The 19618-nt window shown below is 34.2% G+C and overlaps 5 protein-coding genes across 5 annotated transcripts; 3 read left to right on the forward strand and 2 right to left on the reverse strand.

Moving 5' to 3' along the window:
• Positions 1-260: 260 nt before the first annotated feature.
• Positions 261-4163, reverse strand: LOC136345730 (lipase 3-like). Its single transcript, XM_066294276.1, has 6 exons — positions 3935-4163; positions 2978-3170; positions 2381-2568; positions 2149-2322; positions 637-883; positions 261-582 (listed from the first exon to the last, which is right to left on the reverse strand). The coding sequence occupies exons 1-6, from the start codon at positions 4070-4072 to the stop codon at positions 287-289; spliced, it is 1236 nt and encodes a 411-aa protein (XP_066150373.1). The 5' UTR covers positions 4073-4163; the 3' UTR covers positions 261-286.
• Positions 4164-7110: 2947 nt separating this feature from the next.
• eIF3k (eukaryotic translation initiation factor 3 subunit k) lies at positions 7111-8261 on the reverse strand. The gene is made up of 4 exons (XM_066294243.1): positions 8029-8261; positions 7745-7964; positions 7379-7586; positions 7111-7316 (listed from the first exon to the last, which is right to left on the reverse strand). The coding sequence occupies exons 1-4, from the start codon at positions 8079-8081 to the stop codon at positions 7147-7149; spliced, it is 651 nt and encodes a 216-aa protein (XP_066150340.1). The 5' UTR covers positions 8082-8261; the 3' UTR covers positions 7111-7146.
• Positions 8262-8566: 305 nt separating this feature from the next.
• Positions 8567-12410, forward strand: FIG4 (polyphosphoinositide phosphatase FIG4). Its single transcript, XM_066294242.1, has 11 exons — positions 8567-8813; positions 8963-9173; positions 9235-9442; positions 9494-9735; positions 9788-9902; positions 9958-10121; positions 10172-10666; positions 10740-11256; positions 11469-11687; positions 11740-11925; positions 12001-12410. Exons 1-11 carry the CDS (start codon positions 8739-8741, stop codon positions 12239-12241), a joined length of 2673 nt encoding a protein of 890 aa, XP_066150339.1. The 5' UTR covers positions 8567-8738; the 3' UTR covers positions 12242-12410.
• A 676-nt stretch (positions 12411-13086) lies between these two features.
• RpL40 (ribosomal protein L40) lies at positions 13087-13993 on the forward strand. Its single transcript, XM_066294245.1, has 3 exons — positions 13087-13226; positions 13440-13564; positions 13621-13993. Exons 2-3 carry the CDS (start codon positions 13450-13452, stop codon positions 13890-13892), a joined length of 387 nt encoding a protein of 128 aa, XP_066150342.1. The 5' UTR covers positions 13087-13226; positions 13440-13449; the 3' UTR covers positions 13893-13993.
• A 528-nt stretch (positions 13994-14521) lies between these two features.
• LOC136345687 (uncharacterized) lies at positions 14522-17012 on the forward strand. The gene is made up of 5 exons (XM_066294215.1): positions 14522-14682; positions 15821-15945; positions 16004-16144; positions 16453-16578; positions 16632-17012. Exons 1-5 carry the CDS (start codon positions 14669-14671, stop codon positions 16958-16960), a joined length of 735 nt encoding a protein of 244 aa, XP_066150312.1. The 5' UTR covers positions 14522-14668; the 3' UTR covers positions 16961-17012.
• Positions 17013-19618: the final 2606 nt, after the last annotated feature.

The following is a 19618-nucleotide window of genomic DNA, read 5'->3' on the forward strand; positions in this document are numbered from 1 at the left end:
GCGAGGGGCGCAAGTCTAATTTGTTGTCCGTCAATTATCTTTTTTGGGCCTCTGGAGGCTTCGCCGATACAAAATGTTATGGACGATAAGGGAGGGGCAGGGAGGGAGGAAGGTAGGAAGGGGGGGGGCGGTTGTCATGACAACATGCGCAACTTAATTGAGATTTTATTTCCTGCAGATCTCTCATTATTGCCTCTGATGCTGTGCGATCCTTATTTAAGTTCAATCAACAAACTGAATATTTATTCATAAGTAAGTGGTCATGAACGAACATTTATTTATTAATTCAATACCTGGCAAATATTCCTATAATTTTGTTATAAACCAAGCTGGGAGCATCGATTCCGAAAGTGTAATCCAGGTGGTTAAAACTGAAATCGCTCATCAGGATTTTTCCTGCACAAGCATCTCCCATGGATTTACACAATTTAATTACATCAGTCTCTGCAGACAGCCAATCGTTTTTGCTATAGAAGAGGTACGTAGGGGTTGTGATTTGAGTTAAATCATAACGGGGGGGTGTTACCGAGCCATAAACTTTCATGTTCGAGATTATTCCGTAGTCGTATTCCCGGAAATAACCTGCGAAACGAACAGGAAATTAGTTAATAAAGATAGATTGTTGATAGTAAGTACCAGATTTGATTTCTTGGCCATAATGCAATAGCTGTTTAGTCGAGGCTCCAGCAGGAGTATATTTCGTGATCTTAGGCAAGAGAGTCGTATTCATCTGAGCCCTGCTAAATCCACATAGAGCAAACAAGGTATTGGTGCATAGGAATTGAGTCACTGAGTCTTCTGCACATAGTGCATCTCCGATTACGTATTTTATGAAGTCGGAGTTGGGGAAAAATTCGTTGATTCCAATAAGGGAAGTCAGGGCCTGGAACAACAGATTTGGGTATTGTACAGTGTCAAACTCAACACCCCTATACCTCTTCTATGGAAACAGATAGTCATATGAAACATTTTAACTATGGGCCTTTAATGAGGATGGATGACCTCCATTTTGATCTTAAGAAATTCATTTCTAAAATGTAAAAACAACACTGATATTTTTCTCAGGAAAACACCCAAATTTCGACAAAATTATATTAATTCTATTTTTCCATACAACTTTTGTTAGTGAATTTTTTTCTCATGTGTTATTGTTTAAAAGTTATAGTAAAAAACGTCTTAGAAACGTCGCAAAATTTTCTTGCTTATGATAAAAATTGTAACACCTAGGAATAATACATCAAATTCTACCAAAATTAGTAGTTATTTAATTGTAATAGTATGATATTAGAACTGATCTTATTTTACATAGTATAACGCCGTGCGTTACGTAAGGAAGTGTTAGAACTAATTGCTATACCATACGTTCAACGTATTGAAAACAAACTTTTCCAGCAAGATAATGCACGGCCACATATTGATGCATTAAAATCGCAATGTTAATGTTCTTCCTTGTCCTCTAGATCTTTTGTTAAAATTCCCGTACAGTGGCCAGGAAAATTCCCTGACTTAACCTCCATAAACTTTTCCTTGTGGGGATTTGTAAAAAATAAAGTTTATAAAAGTCCTTTAAGGAATTTGGAGTACTTAAATGAGAAAAAAAAGAACTGTTTACAATGAAATATAGCAAGAAATATTAAGGAAAGCTACTAAGATGGAAGCTAAGCGAAGATTTCAAATGTGCTTTGCAAAAACGAGTGGTTATATTGAAAATATATTACATTAAATATAATAATTGTTTTGTGTCTTTGTATTATTTAGGTTTGTAAAACTAACTTATTGTTGTTTTATTAGTTCTTGTAAAATTAAATATATATTTTTAATAATTCCTTGAAGGTTCTTGCTTTTAACTTTTAAATTGTAACACATAAGAAAAAATATCTTTAACAAAAGTTGTTAGAAACATGGAGTCCATATAATTTTGTCTGAATTTTAGTGTTATTCTGGGAAAAACATAATTGATGACGTCATTATTCGTTACTAAGAAATTAGAAAAATGAACTTCTTCAACTCGAAATGGAGGTCATTTAGCTCCATTGAAAACCCATGGTTCAAATTTTTCACGTTATTTTCCATTTCTAGAAAATAAGTACATGGGCATCGAGTTTGAAACACCCTGTATATCTAGGTCATGAAAGAGATACAACTTACTTCCAAAGTTCCAGTCCAAAATGACATGATCTTGAGGAGAGGGCTGGTCATGTGGTTCATGAAACTAATCGGAGCGAGGTTTATTGAAACCTTCACTTTCTCATTGTATTCGGGGAAAGTTGAGGTCATAACATAGTAAATTGTGGTTCCTTGAGAGTGACCAGCATAGTATATCTGAAAATTGAAAGCCTTTTGGTAATGCTTCGTAAACATTAATTATTAACTGAATTACCGAAGATACACCAGTTTGGTCCAAGATGTAATCGATTATGGCAGGAAGATCGATGGTTCCAATTTCATGGAAAGAAAATTTCCAGTAGGCATCGGTGTCCGTGGTAAGGGAGACATGTTCCCGGCTCCAGGAATTTCCCCTCACATTTCCCATCCACACATCGTAGCCCTCATCGGCAAGTATAAATGCTAAAATTTAAAATATCAACTTTTGGATTATCTTCCAGTATTTTCTAATATTAACAATACTTTGATAAAATCTCCATATCGATTAATGTCATTTATATGCTTATTCATCCTTTAAAAATTTTAATTTTCAAGTGTACAATAATTTCCTGATAGAGATGTGTAAATATTGCTGTTGCTATCAGTACCGGCCTTTTTTAGGAGGGAGGGCAAGCACGCAGGTTGTCAGATTTGCCACAGCCGGCCCTGGCTACAATAGAATAAGAAAAAAACTCCCAAACCGAAGATACAAACAATGCGAAAGACTAATTTTGAGGCTGACTAAATCTCCTATAATTTCTTCGCGGTTTTAGCACCAAACTTCCATAAATGTTGAGAAGAAATATCCTTAGTTTTAGGGGAATTTTCATACCTAAACTCTTCCCAGCGCCCATAATGCACCAATCAGCTGAAGATGCCAGAATTCCATGCTGTAAATAAGCAACTTTCCCAAGACTTGCTCCGGTTGTGCCAGAGGGAATCCTGTGAAGGGTGAGAATGTAACCATCGGAAGTTGTTACTTTATGGGTTTCCACTGGATATCCATTAGAGGCAATTAAATTTTCCTATAAAAAAAATTAAACTCTATGTGTACAAGATGTAACACATCAGCATGGAGACATTTGAGGGAAGGATGGCTCTCCGAACAATAATAAAAATTACTAATAGGCCCGTGGTCAAGATTGTATAATTTTCAATATACAGGGAGGCAAAATTTCAAAATGTTTAAAGGGCATTTTTAACAGTTGTTGTAATTTTGTTTTCGTTTAGATTTATTTTTATTTTAAAGAATTTGATAAAATGTTGCGAATTGTTTCAAGTAGTTGATAACTGAGCCAAATGATTATTTTTTTCCCTTACTTTCTTTACATTCTTAATTTGCATTGATAAATATTTTTGCAAATTCTACAAAAACGGTGAAAGATACGAAATTATCACAAGATACCGAAAAGCTAAAAAATTGATGAAAAAATTTTAATTTTGCATCAGAATTTATAAAGGACGTTCTAAAAAACTTATTCAAAGCATTAACTAGTAAATGACTTTAAAAACATAACACCCGGTTGTTCTCGATACTTTTGAAATTTTGATGTAGAGGGTCTTAAAGAAAATAGATGTATGAAATTTAAAAAATTCAACTCAATATATACGTTAGAAAAACACAAATATGAGAAAAAACAAAACTTTGCCAGCCCGTATATCCAAAATGGTGCGTTTTTAATAATGAGTCCACTAGCATTTATTTACTTTGTTGCAGAGTACTATTACCTCCTCAAATATCTCCATGGAGATATGTTACACCCAATATTAATCTACCATCGATACATACTACAGTATAATTGCCTTCCTCTCCCAACTTTTCAATTTCTCTCAGTATCTCTAGCATAACGTCATCACTATTGGGTTGGATGGCAGCACCTAAGGCACCCGCCAGAGCACATGTGAAGAACACAAGAACCACTCTCATCTTCGAACCCTATTTGTCACTTTTTGCAGTACCCTACAGGAGGTACTCTCAAGAAAGCTGACCAGATTCGTAAGCAATACAAAGGCGCCAAGCTTTTATAGTGACAATATTCGTACTAGAAAACCGGATAAGTTCTCAAGATTTGATAAGGTAATTGATATGTATCCGATACTTGAATTACATTTTAAAGTAAAGTTTGAAGGATTGGATGGAATACAAAATATTTAGCATAAATTTCATTCTCCTATGTGATTTTGATGACATGATTGTAGATAAAGATGATGTTTATTAGCGGTAAAAAGCAATTTCAGATCATGGAAAAACCATTTCAAAAAACCAAAATTCTCAATTTGACACATATCAAAATCTCCGGGGATAATGACCATTATATCATCCTTCCCAAGAAGATCCATCTGGACTCCAATTATAAAAGGAAGGTCATCTTCTATAAAAGCTTCCTAATAAACAAAGTTTCCTAAGAGGCCTCTTTCCAAGTAAGTAGAGTCAAGATTAAACCACAAGTAATTGGACCCATATCTTTTGACTCATCATGTATGAAAAAACTTGAAGGAAACACGAGAAATGGTGATTAGCAATCTAGAAATAGTATGAGAATTTCTTAGCTGGACTTATTATTACGGAGTTTGGACAGGAGGTCTAATGATTTGCATAAAATTTTCTGGATTTTGATGTTCCTATAATCATGAGAAAAGTGACCTGTGCGGACAATTTGAGTCTTACACAGACCACAAAGATGTTATATCAGAATGTGATTTTGCCCCCCCCCCCCCCGCACCCCCCGCTCCTCCCTTTCCCACTCCTAGGAGAAGGAATTTTTTTAACCATCGTCCATTTTCTTATTAGCTTTAAAGTTTTTCTAATTTTACACCTTTTTGGGCAAGTTGAGTGTTTTAGAAAAGTTTTAAAATCTATAGGTAGGCATACCTTCTGGAAACTAATTTTTATGTGTGATGGGTAGAGGCAGGGCCAGACTTACCGAGGGAAATTTTTAATTCCCGCCTTCGCTGTACTGAAAATAAACCGCCGGTCAAGAAAGTCCGCCGCCCTTCCTGATTTACCGCCGTGGCCGTTGTCTTACCTCACTTCATCATAAGGCCGGTATTGGGTAGAGTTTTTGGTTTCGTACTGTTCAATTAATATGTTTTTTTTTTTTTGGGCGGCCGTGTAGATAAGTTCTTCTTTACATAACGGCTCTAATTGAACGAATTAAAAGGAATACTGAACATAGTCGTACAAAAATACATAATCCTAAGGCCACAATTGATAAATTCTGAATAATCCGTATTATTATACTACGAATTATTTTTCTGGTTAGTCTAGGTTAATTCTTCTGATTAGTTCAAGTTGGTTTTTTTGGTTGATCCAGGTTAGTTCTTGATGAAAGTGCATAATTATATGAATTTCAAGTACTTTTTATTAATTAAATATTTACATTAAAGTAGCTTTTTAGCACTACGGGATTAGACGTACTGAAACGATCAAATTGTGGTCGATAAAAGTAATATAGAAAAAACAGTTTTAGTATTTTTAAATATATATATATTTTTTTGGTAGTTTTGAAATATAAAGAAAAATTGTCAAATAAGTACCTGTATGTACTTCGCATGTGTTCGAGGTACAAAAAGAACTAGAGGTCAAGTGCAATCCGAGATGTTTTTTTTTTAATTTATACGAATTAATCTTTGACAGCTATATCTTATTGTTATGAATTTGTTATCAGGCCCATTGAATTTTAGCTTCAATAACAAAAACTTTGTTTAGATCTTTTTTACTGTTTTTTCAGTTATGCAGTTTTATCTCAAAATAGCTTTTTAACTCGTAGAGTTAACCTATTGACAGGGTCGGACTTGGTACGTCTAGCGCCCTAGGCGCTGTTTGTTATAGTAAATTAGATGTCTTGAGGAAATTTCCAAATCTATAGGCAAGCGGACATTTTAGGGCATCAGTTTTTCGTGCGATGAGTAAAACCAGGATCAGACTTAACAAACGAAATTTTTATTTCCCCTCCCTTAAAACCAAAAATAAACCGTCCGTCAGGAAAGTCCGCCGCCCTGGGCCGTTGCCTAACTTCGCCCCCCCATAAAGCCGGTACTGCCTAATGATTTCAAAATTTGCAAGCATATGATAAACATTCCAAATGCTTTAATCAAACGTAAATCATTATTCGCAATAAGTTAAAATCTCACGTACACAACAATACACATTTCGAAAGGTTTAATCCATCTCCTACTTAAGAATATCAAGTCCGAACAATTGAGAAATGATAATGAAGGTAAGTGTGATATATTGATGATCACCTGGACGTGAACACGTAATTGTCTACATAGGTAAAAAATGTTTAGTATATATGACTTTTAATTTTTAATAACGATCAACAGATTTAATAAAGGAAATAGGTTAACTGATACGTTCTTTTCATTAAGGGCATATTATTAATGTGATGTTAATTTTAACATCGAGCTAGTTTTCAGAGAAACCTAGGACTTCTCTAGGAGGATCTATATCAACGCGCCATTTCAAAAATTTCAATTGAAATTTAATTGAGATTAAAGTACTGAAATCTACATTAATAATTTGACACCTAAACCTTTCTTTTTGAATAAGTGTGGACCAAAAAGTAGTGAGTCCAATAGGTGTTTACCGAGATTCGGAACGTTCGGACCAATGCGAGTTGGCAGTTTGAGAGATGTTATAGAGCTGACAACCTTGCTAACTATAGCTAAGATTTATTTATATCGAACAATATGCGTGGTAAAAAACAATTTTGAGAAACGAGTAACTTGCGTGACAAAAAATCAATTATTGTTGAAATAAGAGCCAACAGATAAAAGTTTTAAAAAGCAGCTATCCTTAAGGGAAGCATCTAAACACCATTATCATGGCAATTCACCATGATGAAAATTTCAAAATAATTCAGACATCCTATAAACAGGTAGGTACAGGTAAGAATAGCCGGATAGGTGACAGGGAGGAAAAAGTGAAGAATAGATGATAATTTAATAAGACAATAAAACTCATTATTATTATTATTATATATTATGTATATTTTTGCATTAATGACAAGATGCCATGATATGGCCTACACTTTCAAAATCTATTTTCTCGCTGATATTCTTTGTCTTAATGTTGTCATCTTGATTTCTAATGAAAACCAAATCACTTCCTTCTAATTTCCAGCCATACTTCTTCACCCACATTTGCAGAGTTTGGTCATCAATGTCTCCTACAAAAAATAGCATTATTAGCTTACTATCTCTTTCGATTCAATCAGCACAGTTCTATTACCCAACAACTGAGCAAGATGTTTCTTGTCAATGGTTTGGAAAGTAATTCCCACAACATGGCAAACAAACTTTCGGATTGAGTCCAGGAATCCAACAATTTTTTGAGTTAATTCAGGGGTTGTTCTAATCCTTGCCCAAAACAGTTGGAAATCACATTGCTCCAATATATCTGCTAAATATATCACCTGGTTTATTGGATCTGCAGTGAGCTGAAAAAGAAAATAGTTTTTACACATGGATTTCCTTATATATTTCTATTAAGCACATAAACATATGAGATACGGCTGCAGATTAGTCAAAGTTGTGAGTATGTCTGTGTAATCATTTCTAAATGATATTTCTAAAGTTGTAAACATTCTTTACTCACCTGTTTGTCAGTTAATAAGCATTTGCACAATATAAAATCTGTATGAGGCAAGTTAGTGAGAGCCTTCAGCAAAATTTGGCATGTAATATCGATATTGAAACTATGCGGATTGAACTGATACAACTTTAAAACAGCCAGGTTGGCCTCTAAGTCATAAGTGTTTTCCTTGGATTGCATTTCGACGTAACGCTCCAAAGTGGGTAAATTGTCTGGGTTGTATCTACAGAAATAAATATTAAAATAGAGTGAAATGATTAGAGAAACTGCATCAATAGTAAATATACCTTTCTATGCCATTCAACATGCTGGCGACAGTTTGCTTCATTGTTTCTGCCATATTAACCTAGAGAAGGGCTATTTTTGAAACAGCAATAGTTCGGTAATAAAGCTTTCTGATGGACAATAAAAAGATAAATAGAAAAATAGATTAATGGCAACAGAAATGAAAGAAAAGTTTCAATTTTAAATATATTCAGAATCACAACACGTTTCCATGAATGGAGGATTTGATTATTGTACCCTGTCAATTAAATATCATTAAATTTTACTTGAAATGTGGCATCGTTGCCTCTAGGGCACTCAGCACCATACTTTTTTAGGCGTTTATTGCGATTTTAATTTTTTTTTTGTATATTATAAATATTTTTAAGGAAAACTACAATAAAAATCCAATCGACAGTTATACTTATGTTTTTTTTATTTCACTTCAGCATAACAAAATAATTTAATAATTTTTATATTCAAAATAAGGTATTTTCCTAAGTTGGACAATCTGTAATCTATTTGATTAGTGAACCACAAACCAAGAAAACTTAGGTTATAGTTTATATTCGTAAACAAATAAAAAAGGAATTTAATGACAATTATTAATATTGATATTACAAATGAAATTCTCATAATTCGGGGTTTCTTAAAGAAATTCTAAATTCTTGGAATTTAAGCCGAACTAAATTAAATCAACAACTAATACCAATAAACAAATCTTATAACAATTATGAATAAAAACGGAACCCTTTTTTACCCCATTATTAGTTCCATACAAAAAATGGCCTTATATGAGACCAAATCTGTAAGTTTTTCCCCGGACACAGTGATAGTTCAAATATCAATCCTACTTCCTTAATTGTATTCATTAAAAACTGACTCTTCAAGCTTTAAACTCGACCTCCTAGATTCAGTAATGATAATTACCATAATATCCTCTCCTCTGTTTCATAGAAATACTATTTAATGGGATCAAACAATACTCAAACTCGCTTTCGAGTATTGAAAATTGATAGAACTGAGCCTAGAGATCTTGAAATCTATGACGATAAAGTGGAGTACTCCGCTGATGAAGTTAGTGATCTAGTAAATATGATTGAGTCAGGAAATAGAAAGGCTGGGGCTGGAGGAATATCAAGATTTATTTCAGCTTTTGGTATTGTTGGTAAGATGATTAAATTGGTTATTAATTTGAATTATCTGCAGTAATATATAAGGTTAATTAGGCTTTATACGATTTCTGGAAGGTTATTATATCATTCTTATTACCAAAAGAAGAAAAATAGCAGTTATTGGACATCATACTATTTATAAAATTGAAGATACTACAATGATTTACATTCCACATGAATCAGTTAGAATGGTTCATCCAGATGAAACTCGATATTTAAAAATGTTCCAGAGCATTGATTTGGCCAGCAATTTTTACTTTAGGCAAGTAGTGTTAAAATCAATAAAATGATTTTTAACCTAAAGAATTTGCAGCTACAGCTATGATTTAACTCACAGTCTTCAACACAACCTAACAGAACCAAAACATTTTGATACTTATAGCGGTGACTTAGAGCCTCAAAACAACTTACTTAATAATGGAGACCATAATAAATTCCTAACAGAGTCAATAATTTCACAGAGTTCCAATAATGGTAGCAAAGAAGCTCAACATTTTGGTATAAGAACTTTCCCCCATAAAAAATTTGTCTGGAACTTGCACCTTTTAAGTGAAGGTTTGCTTTGTTTTCAAACAGAAAAGAGATAGTTTTTTTAGTTAATTTTTAGCGTTGAAGGCAGAACTTCATCCAAATTGGATTTTGTTTGTAACCCATGGATTTATTGGGCAAAGCAATATTAATGTGTTTGGAAAGTCTTTGTATTTAACTTTAATTGCCAGAAGGTGGGTTTATTTACAAAGTCTTATAAATGAGTAGGGGATGAGTCAGTTATTATAGATCTAGTAAATATGCAGGAACTAGATTCCTGAAGAGAGGTTCAAATTTCGAAGGTGATGTTGCAAATGAAGTTGAAACAGAGCAAATAGTTCACGATTCTGGATTGTCATCATTTAATAACAGTCACTTTACTTCATTTGTGCAGATGAGAGGCTCAATACCAGGTATTTAAATCGCATTAATTGAGAAAGTTCTGAAATGCATATTTGGTTAGGTCATTGGAAACAAGAGATGGGGAAAATGGTGGCCAAACCAGCTATAACTATAGACTTCTATGACCCTTTTGCCGAGACCGCAGGAGCTCATTTCAACGAGCTTTTAAAGAGATATGGGGCCCCGATAGTTATATTAAATTTGGTCAAAAAGCGAGAGCGAAAGCCGCAGGAATCGATGTTAAGTGATCAATTAAGTACTGCCGTTAAATATTTAAATCAATTCCTACCAGTGGAACATCAAATTGTTTACAAAACCTTCGATATGGCTCGAAAAAATAAAAGCAATTCCAATGTGATGGATTTGCTGGCAGGAATTGCTAAAAATGCAGTTGCAAAAGTGGGGATTTTTCATAATCAGAGGACTTATTTTACTCAGCGACCTAGTACGGTTATTGGGCGCTGTGAAAAGCAAATTTCAAGTAGACAAACTGGAATTGTTAGAACTAATTGTGTTGATTGTTTGGATAGGACCAACACTGCTCAGTTTGCAATAGGTAGGAACCCAGTTTCTACACTGATGTGACCTTCAGATTTTTGTTCTTGGATTTCAATCTTTCTTATTTCTAGGAAAATATGCCTTAGGTTACCAGTTATGCGCCCTTGGAGTATTAGACACTCCGAATTTAGAGTTTGACACTGATTGTGTCCGGATGTTGGAATCCTTATATGAAGACCACGGAGACACTTTGGCTCTCCAATACGGTGGATCGCAATTAGTACATCGCATTAAAACCTATCGGAAAACCGCTCCTTGGTCGTCTCAAGGAAACGACATTATGCAAACCCTGAGTCGGTACTATAGTAACACATTTTCGGATGCCGAAAAACAAAACGCCATTAACTTGTTTTTGGGGTTGTTTAAACCGGCTGAAAACCAACCCCAGATATGGGAATATTCCAGCGATTATTATTTCCATCACAAATTGAAGATGTTTAACTCAAAGTCTCTGACTCAGTGGTGGGATCAGGGGGTTTTTAGATGTCTCCCTTATGCTTATAAGGATGTCACCAAAGCCTGTTTTGAGTTAATTCAAGTGCATTCTAATGAAGTCGAGATGATTGATTCCTATGTCGATTATTATAGGTATGCAGGGCTTTTTTGAATCAATTGCTCGCCACTGGGATCTTGAAAATCATAAGAGATGCGAAGTCGGTAAAATTAGTTACAATATATGTAACTTTGCCGCAAGTTAACCGACTTCGTGTCTTTGATAGTTTTCAAGATCCTTATAGTGAGCGCCAAACTATAATAACTCCGCTAATGTTATTTTATTCATAAGTTGTTTTTTACTTCAGGCCAAATGAGTTAAATATGCTATCTGACGTTTTCGCATTTAAAATCAGCAGTTCTGTGGATTTTATGCCAGTGTGTACGGTTGCAGTAAATTATAGTCCCTTCGCCGTCAGGGCCAGACCGGACAAACGACGAGAGGAAGTACTGTTGAAAGGTAATTCAGCAAAAAATCCCTCAGTTACCGGACAAAGTTCTACGAGTTCCGCTGCTTCCAGCACAAGGTAATATGTGAACTGTAGTTTCCAACTTTTCCAATATTGCATAATCCATCAGCTCTAGTAGCAATGAAGATTCTTCGGATGATGAAGAGAGTTTGAACACAGACATATCGCCCGATAGCTTTTCTAAAGAGTCAACACCGGAATCAATTACCTTCAAAAATCTTTTTCCATCCACGGAGGAAGTTTATGGTTTTCAAATTAAAGAGCCATCACACCAAGATGTTTTAACTTACAAAAAGTAAGTCGCACTTTTCGTTTGTAGGGACTACGTGAGTTAATGGCCATTTTCTAAACTCCAATGACTTTCTTTTAGGTATGTCCTTACAGGTAGACGTGCAAATGGTACAGCCATCTCTCGGTTCACTCCAAATAACACGTCCATCAAACCACTGTCTTTCTTTTCACAAAATGATGCATTTCAAGTTACTCCTCCTACTATTGATAAAAGATCGATCAACATTTATGAGAATTATGTAAATCTAGGAAAATACGGTCCTAAATGTCCCAAAGCTGTCGATATGGATGTCTATATTAAGTATGCCAGTTTCCGGTGAAATTCTCACCCTCAAATTTAGGACATCAATTGTATATTTTAAGAAAAATGCATGATCAATGTGTTTTACCTTGTTGTATGGATTGTATTTTTTATGTGTTTTATGTAGTTTGTTATTTTTAATGTAATATGATTTATTTTGAATTATTATATACTGTTAAACATACAAAGCAAGGTATGGTAAATACACTCCTTAAAATAATCTAGGTAAAAAGGGAAATTGCTGACAACGCTCATATTAGATACACTCGTGAGAAAGAACTATCGGTTAATAGCTGATAATGTGCACGATACCAAGAAACTGGAAAAGTAAAAGAAAGGTGTATATCCTACAATAGCAGAACAAGATAATTTTCTGATTTTTCAAGTTAGGCGTATAAAAACAGCTGTAGCTATAAATTTGAATGGAAACCTGCACAAAGTATGCGGGGTGTTGATTTTGAAGCAAACGACTAGAAATCGATTTTATGTATCTGGTCTACAGTCTCGACGCCCAATACGTGTCCCTGTACTGCGTAGAAGAAATCGCGTTCTACGTCAGGCTTGGTCGAAGAAACATAAATATTGGGGTCTCGGAGAATGGGTCAGTGTGTTATACACAAATGAGTGTAAGTTTAGATTTCGACCTGATATCCAAAGGCAAATTATACCTTAGATTCTTTTGGGCAATGTCTATGGGAACTCAGTCTAGCATATCCGAAACAACAATATGTTGCTGCTTGTACGTCCTGATTTAATACATATTCTTATTTTAATATTATGCAATATTTTAAAACGCCTTAAGGCTTTATTGAACAATCTTTTATAACAATTTGCTAATCTCACAACACGCTCTGTTTTCTGTACACTACAAAGTTCTAAATACTCTATTAACTCCAGCACTAAATTTCAAAGTTAAGTCTGCCATGACGTCGCGTTAGTTGTCAGTGATCAGTAGTGTCAACTTCTTTTTCTTAGGAAGGCTGTGGCGCACGTTTTGAAGGAATGTAAGTAGAAGTAAATTTGAGAGAAATTCATGTTTTAATACTCAAATATTCCCAAAAATAACTCCTATAAGCAACCCATTTCCCTATCTATTTTAGCCAATTTAAATAATCCGGGTAACACACCATTTTATCCGGAAATTTTGTCGGAAAATTTATAGGTTAAGTCCCCCGAAGGGTAGTTTGACGTGAACATTTTGTTTTTTGTTATTTTAGAAACGCCACAATGCAAATTTTCGTGAAAACCCTTACGGGTAAAACCATAACCCTCGAGGTAGAGCCCTCAGATACGATTGAAAATGTGAAAGCTAAGATTCAGGATAAAGAAGGCATTCCTCCAGGTAAAAACCCAAGTCAAAGTTCAAACTTCCGAAAGTTCCAAAATACTCTTTTTTAGATCAGCAACGTTTGATCTTTGCGGGAAAACAATTGGAGGATGGTCGTACCTTATCTGACTACAACATCCAGAAGGAGTCAACTCTTCACTTGGTGCTAAGATTGAGAGGAGGGATTATTGAGCCCTCTCTACGTATATTAGCTCAGAAATACAATTGCGACAAAATGATCTGCCGCAAATGCTATGCCAGACTTCATCCTCGGGCTACCAATTGTCGCAAGACTAAATGTGGTCACACCAACAATTTACGCCCAAAGAAAAAGTTGAAGTAAACTTTTATTTACTTAATAGTTCCTTCTTCCATCTTGTTATTAATAATTATATCTTGATGGTAATTTTGTAAGAAGGGAGTCAATAAATTTTCTTTTAATTATATGGCATTTTATTTGATTTGTATTTACCTAATTGCTGCATGAAACTGATTAAATTCTTTGGTAATGAGTTTATAAATCGTTTAAAACTTCCATGATGCCAACAAACCAAAGATTTGAAAGATACTTTAAACGAAACTGCGAGATCAGCATCAATAGGTTTGTGAATACATAGCCGGCGAAATTACTGACTGTTTCTCAGAAATTTAATTTGTTGGTTTTGTTTCAACAGAGATACAAATAAATATCGGCCCCTCGGTAATCTATATATCAACGTCCCAACCTGTCATTAGAAAAGTTTATCTGTGCAGAGTCATAGTAAAAATTTATCTGTGCAGAATTACATTTTTCATAAAACTGTTGCTAAAAAAAAGCTACTTAAAATAATTAAAAGCTAACCAGAGAGAGTTTTATTTATGGAGAATCTATTTAATTTGGCTTTTTACATCTGGGACGTCACTAATAATTATTGATTTGTTGCACCATAGCAGATTAATTGGTGTAGTGGTTTATACAAGCTGCCACATTCAGATATTTGTTTTAAACACATTGGTGGAGGCGACAGGGTGCCCACTCCCAAAAGTTTAATTTGCTATGACTGTGACCGCTTAATTGGAGACTGTTGCAATTTTATTACGCAACACAATCGAAACCATTACAAGGGAGCTTGCACGGGAATGCTGTTTAGATTGTAAACGTGCCCAAAAATTAGCTTTTCCATTTTGTTGTTAACGTTCCATCGCTTAGCGCCTTCACCATTTTTTCGTAGTTGAGACTGTGAGTTCACATTTTGAAGTGAATCATTTTTTAGAAAGAATTGTTTGTGAAACAAAGGAAGGCATGAAAGATCGGCAATGGGCCATTAAAAGAGAAAGTAGATTTTGTGCCTAAGAGTTTGAAAGTGTCTTTGTTGACCTTTAAACTGTATTCTCTCAGTGGTTTTCCCTAGAAGCAATTTCGTTCTCAATGCTGGGATACGTCGATAATTTCGAATAATTAGTACAAAATAATAATAGTGATGGTTGTTGTTCATCATTCGTTTATGTGTTGAGCAATATAGGAAATTATCAATATACTTTGCATACTCAAAAAAAGTAGTTTCATAACAAAACTTTGTTCAAAGCCAATTACAGCTATAACGGATGCGTAATTAAAGAAACTTCTATACGATTGTATCAACTATACATGTATTGTTCATCAAACCTTGACCAAGTTTTACATTGACCGACCATTTACTGTCGGTAGTTGTTATCAGGGGATCACCGAATAATCCAAACATTTCATAAAAATTGAAGTGTTGTTATCTCTTTACTTTGCTTTATCAACTACATAAGTGATATTTAATAATATTGTTTATTTTTGACAATTTTTTACGATTTAATATGCTCAAAAAGCTTTACTAATTTAATTTATAATTGCACATTTAATGTACCTATGTCGCTTCTAAGTAATTACGGAGCACTATGTAGTTATGGGTCGATTTGATTACGTAGATTATAATCGGGACCATGACTATTGGATTTTTGATCACATAAAATGAAATTGGTACGAATCCCTGGACTTCTGGGTTCTTTGAGAACTTCTCTTATGGCGTTAATGATCACGAATGAACTTCACCTTCAACGATTTTTAACAATTCAATTATAACTCAGTGGACTGTGTAAAATCTCCCATAAGAAACGTAAATAAGAATTTCGAAATCATTTTTCTTAGCCACAAACATTTAGTTCAATGTCTCTATTTGTCACGCCTATGTATAAAATCTCATGTTTTTGAGAGTCAGTGCTTAAATGGTTCTTTTATCCACTGAGAGAAAGATTTTCACACAGATACCAAAACATGTGTTACCGGATTTTATTCATAGCCATTCTATGGACTATATGTACGGGCACAGCTTTTATGAGACCAGTGGATTTTGATTTAGTGGCAGAAGAATCGCAATTTCTGCAGCCGGGTAAGAAACAGCTAATTTGTATTTTTTTATTTTTTATATAATTTTCTCGTGTATTGAGGCGGTAAATCATACGACTCGTCTCAAAAAGAGCTACAGGGCGAAGCTGTTAAGGGGGGCTATTACTCGCAACAAAGCAACGAGAAAGGGGAAAAGGGCACGAGCAATACAGAACGACAACAAAAACAATATGCAGAAGAAGGTAAAGTCTAAGCGTTGTGCCAAATTAGTTGAGTCATACTTCGATTTTGCAATAATCATAGGAGAAATAAGTATTTTACTAAAATGAAATTTGAATTTAATATTTATTATACAAATTAATATTAATATGTATTGTTACGTAAAAACAGAGCCAAGGATCTAAATTGAATCTACATATCCTGTGAACTTTTCAATTGCTTTACATCACAAATGTAACCTCTTAATTATGAGATTTAATTAACTGACATTGAGCAAGACTTGGCGTTCCACATTCACTTGAGACAAATTTTCAATAAAGAGCTATTGTAGGTGGCAAAAAGCTGTCGCATAAACAGGATGGCAAGTATTATGCAGATAAAACTGGGATGGCTCATGGAGAACAAGGATACAATTATGCCGATAAGGGCAGCTATGCGAAAGGGCACGATACCAAGGGTAGGTAGAAGGAACCGTACCTACGTTAGTATTACCAATACTGATACATATAGGCCACCACAATGTCCGTAAAATCGATGAATACAAGAAAGACAGAGAGTTCTTCGATGAAGATCGAGATGCGAGCTTGAGAGAGAAACTGGGGGAATTTCTAGTGGGGAGAGCTTTCAGAAATGGGGATGTGAATCAGAAGGGACATGCTAAGAACGCGTTTTTTGAAGGGAAATATGGACTCAAGGGCAATGCCGAAAAGGGAACGTTTGAAGTCCAGGAGGAAGGGAAAAAGCAGGATTTAGGCAGAGGGAGTTATTTCAATATGGGGGATGGTGTGGCGAAGATTGGAATTGGGGATCTTTTTAAAGTCTTCGGATTTGGAAAATAGGAAATTGTTATGTTCGTAAAGTAATAAAGAGTATTATTTTTTAAATTAAAATATTTTGTTAGAAGTATATTTGACCAATTATGGTCTAATTTGAAACAAGCAGCTCTTTAATTGAACTGAGTACAAATCCATGTAGTATTTATTGTTACCACGAAGTCTGTAACTGTTAATTCTTTTTATATGTGTTTTTGTAGATTGTTTGTGTGTATACCGTAAAATTGCAGATACTATGAACTTTTTGATTGAGCGACATTACATAACATTAAAATTATGAAGCACTGCCGCACATGAGATTAAATAATCATAACTCTGTATTATTTCATTGTGATATCTAAAAACCCGATAATTTATGACTACCAAAATTTAATTTCGAATTTTTCAATTTTGATTGAATTGAGAAGAACAAAAGTTGATAAGTTTGCATCCTTATTACTTTTTTTTGAAGTGATGTATGTGCATAGGTAATAATTTATAATGTTAAGTAAGCAATCTGTCGATAATAAGTGGGATTCTAGGCCTAAGGAGTTATTTCCCAAGTATTGAACGTCACAGCGTTAAAAATATTCTATTTGCATTCTCCAGTTTTCTGCCTGGAAATAGACATTTTTGCGTAATATGCCATGTTTTATAGAAGATCCTTGATTTACTGAGCATAAGAAGCTTTTCAGTTGCCAGATTTCTATACTTACACATAATATTTTTTCAGATGTTTTCAGGACAAATTAATCATCACTCCAAAGGACATTAAAATTGTAAGTTTCTAATGCTGGCTTGCTTCTTTAGACCACTTTTTGAGTTCTCCGTTATATTTTACTGTTGCGGGCACTACTCATCATAGTGAACATTTTAGCTACCAAATTCCTGAATTCATATCAAAAAAGGGTGTACGGTTTTTTTGTAGCAGAATTTTAATCACGTATTCTATGCATACAAATATTATTAGTTTGCTGTATAAATTATATTCGAGAAATACTCTGTTAGAGTTATACAGGGTCTTGAATTTTATATATACTTTTAACTTATCTTTTATATTTTCTAAAGTTTTTCAGATATTTAGCTCAAATTTTGAGCATAAGATGGTAGCATAATTAAACGGATGTCTTCCACATTATTCTCTAGTGGAGAAGAACTGGCCAAACGTAAACTATTCTCAGAGATAGGTAGATCAAGGAGGACCAATTCCTTGACCTCTTCGATCGCCCTATCTGACATCTCTAAATTTTTATGTTTAAGGGCTTTTGAAGGATAACATGTACTCTACTCCTATAAACTCTCAAGAACTTGTAAAGTGAATAAAAAATTCTGCTCTTAGAATAACTACTCGATGAACGATGAAAAGACTACTATGCGTTAATTTACCATTTTGCAAATAACTGAAAAACAGTAACAAATACTAAAATAGTCAAAATATATAAAAGTTGCTAAATTGAACGTGCAATTTAAACGTCTAAAATTAAATAGTATGCGTAGCACTAAAAGAAAGTTTTGGGCGAATAAATGGGACACGGCACCAAAAAACATCACTTTGTAGACTTTCACGATCATCTAGTGTTATCTAATCTTCTCGACTCTAAAGAGTAATTTATACTCAACATTTGAGCTGAATATCTCTAAAGCTTTGGGAGCTATAGAAGATAAATTGAAAAAAATATAAAATTTCAACAGCCTGCATTTCCTTACCTGACTATTTATCGCATATAGTTTATGTAGCAAAATGATAACATTCTTATACCGAGAATACGTGATTAAAATGCTGCTACAAAAAATCCGGACACCCCGTGTAGTTTCCCATTTCATCCATCCTTCGGTCTTCCGCATTTGTTCACTTTTTTCCTCCTCCGAAGTTGTTTACCAGGACTCAGGAAAAGAGGTATCCAAAAGGTATCATGTGGAGGTGCGGATACCTCTTTGATCCCTATTAATGTGTGCACTAATTAGTAAATGACACTATTATTATTAGCCTAAAACATTATGTATTGATTTAAGTATAGAAGATCCAATCATCCTCGTGGGTTGCTGAACTTTGAGAAGAGTCATTACGAAGATTAAGTATATATAAAGGGTGGAACAGCCAAATCGAATACATACAGGTATATATGGAGTGACGAAAGTTCACATTTTTCTGATATTTTGCGTTTTTCTTACACATGCTTCGAGTTGATTTTTAAAATTTCCTACATTTATTTTCTTTCAGATCGTATACAATAAAATATCCAAATCGTCAGTAGCTATATACAGGGTGTTATGTTTTTTTTTTGAGTCATATACTAATTCATGCCTTGTATAATTTTTTGGAACCTCTTGTAAGAATCTTGATACCAAGTTTAAGTGATTTCTTACCGTTTTCGAGGAATTTGCAAAAATATCTATTGATGCAAATTAAGAATGTGATGGAAGTAGGGAAAAACAATAATCCGGTTCAGTTATTAATTTAAAAAATGTAAAACTTTGCCTCCCCGTGTATGGTACGTTTTGGCCATAGATTTATTCGGTTTTTGCTAAAGTACTATTGGGCCCCGGAAATATATTCATGATAATATGTTACCCCCTGTAATTGAAATATATTAAGAATATTCAGCAGACTCTAACCTGAATTAACTTGAGTTTCGTGATCAGTTCAGAACCACTTGTTATACAAAAAAAATTATGTTCAAGTAG

Source organism: Euwallacea fornicatus, chromosome 21, assembly GCF_040115645.1.
Source record: "Euwallacea fornicatus isolate EFF26 chromosome 21, ASM4011564v1, whole genome shotgun sequence".
Lineage (NCBI taxonomy): Eukaryota > Metazoa > Arthropoda > Insecta > Coleoptera > Curculionidae > Euwallacea > Euwallacea fornicatus.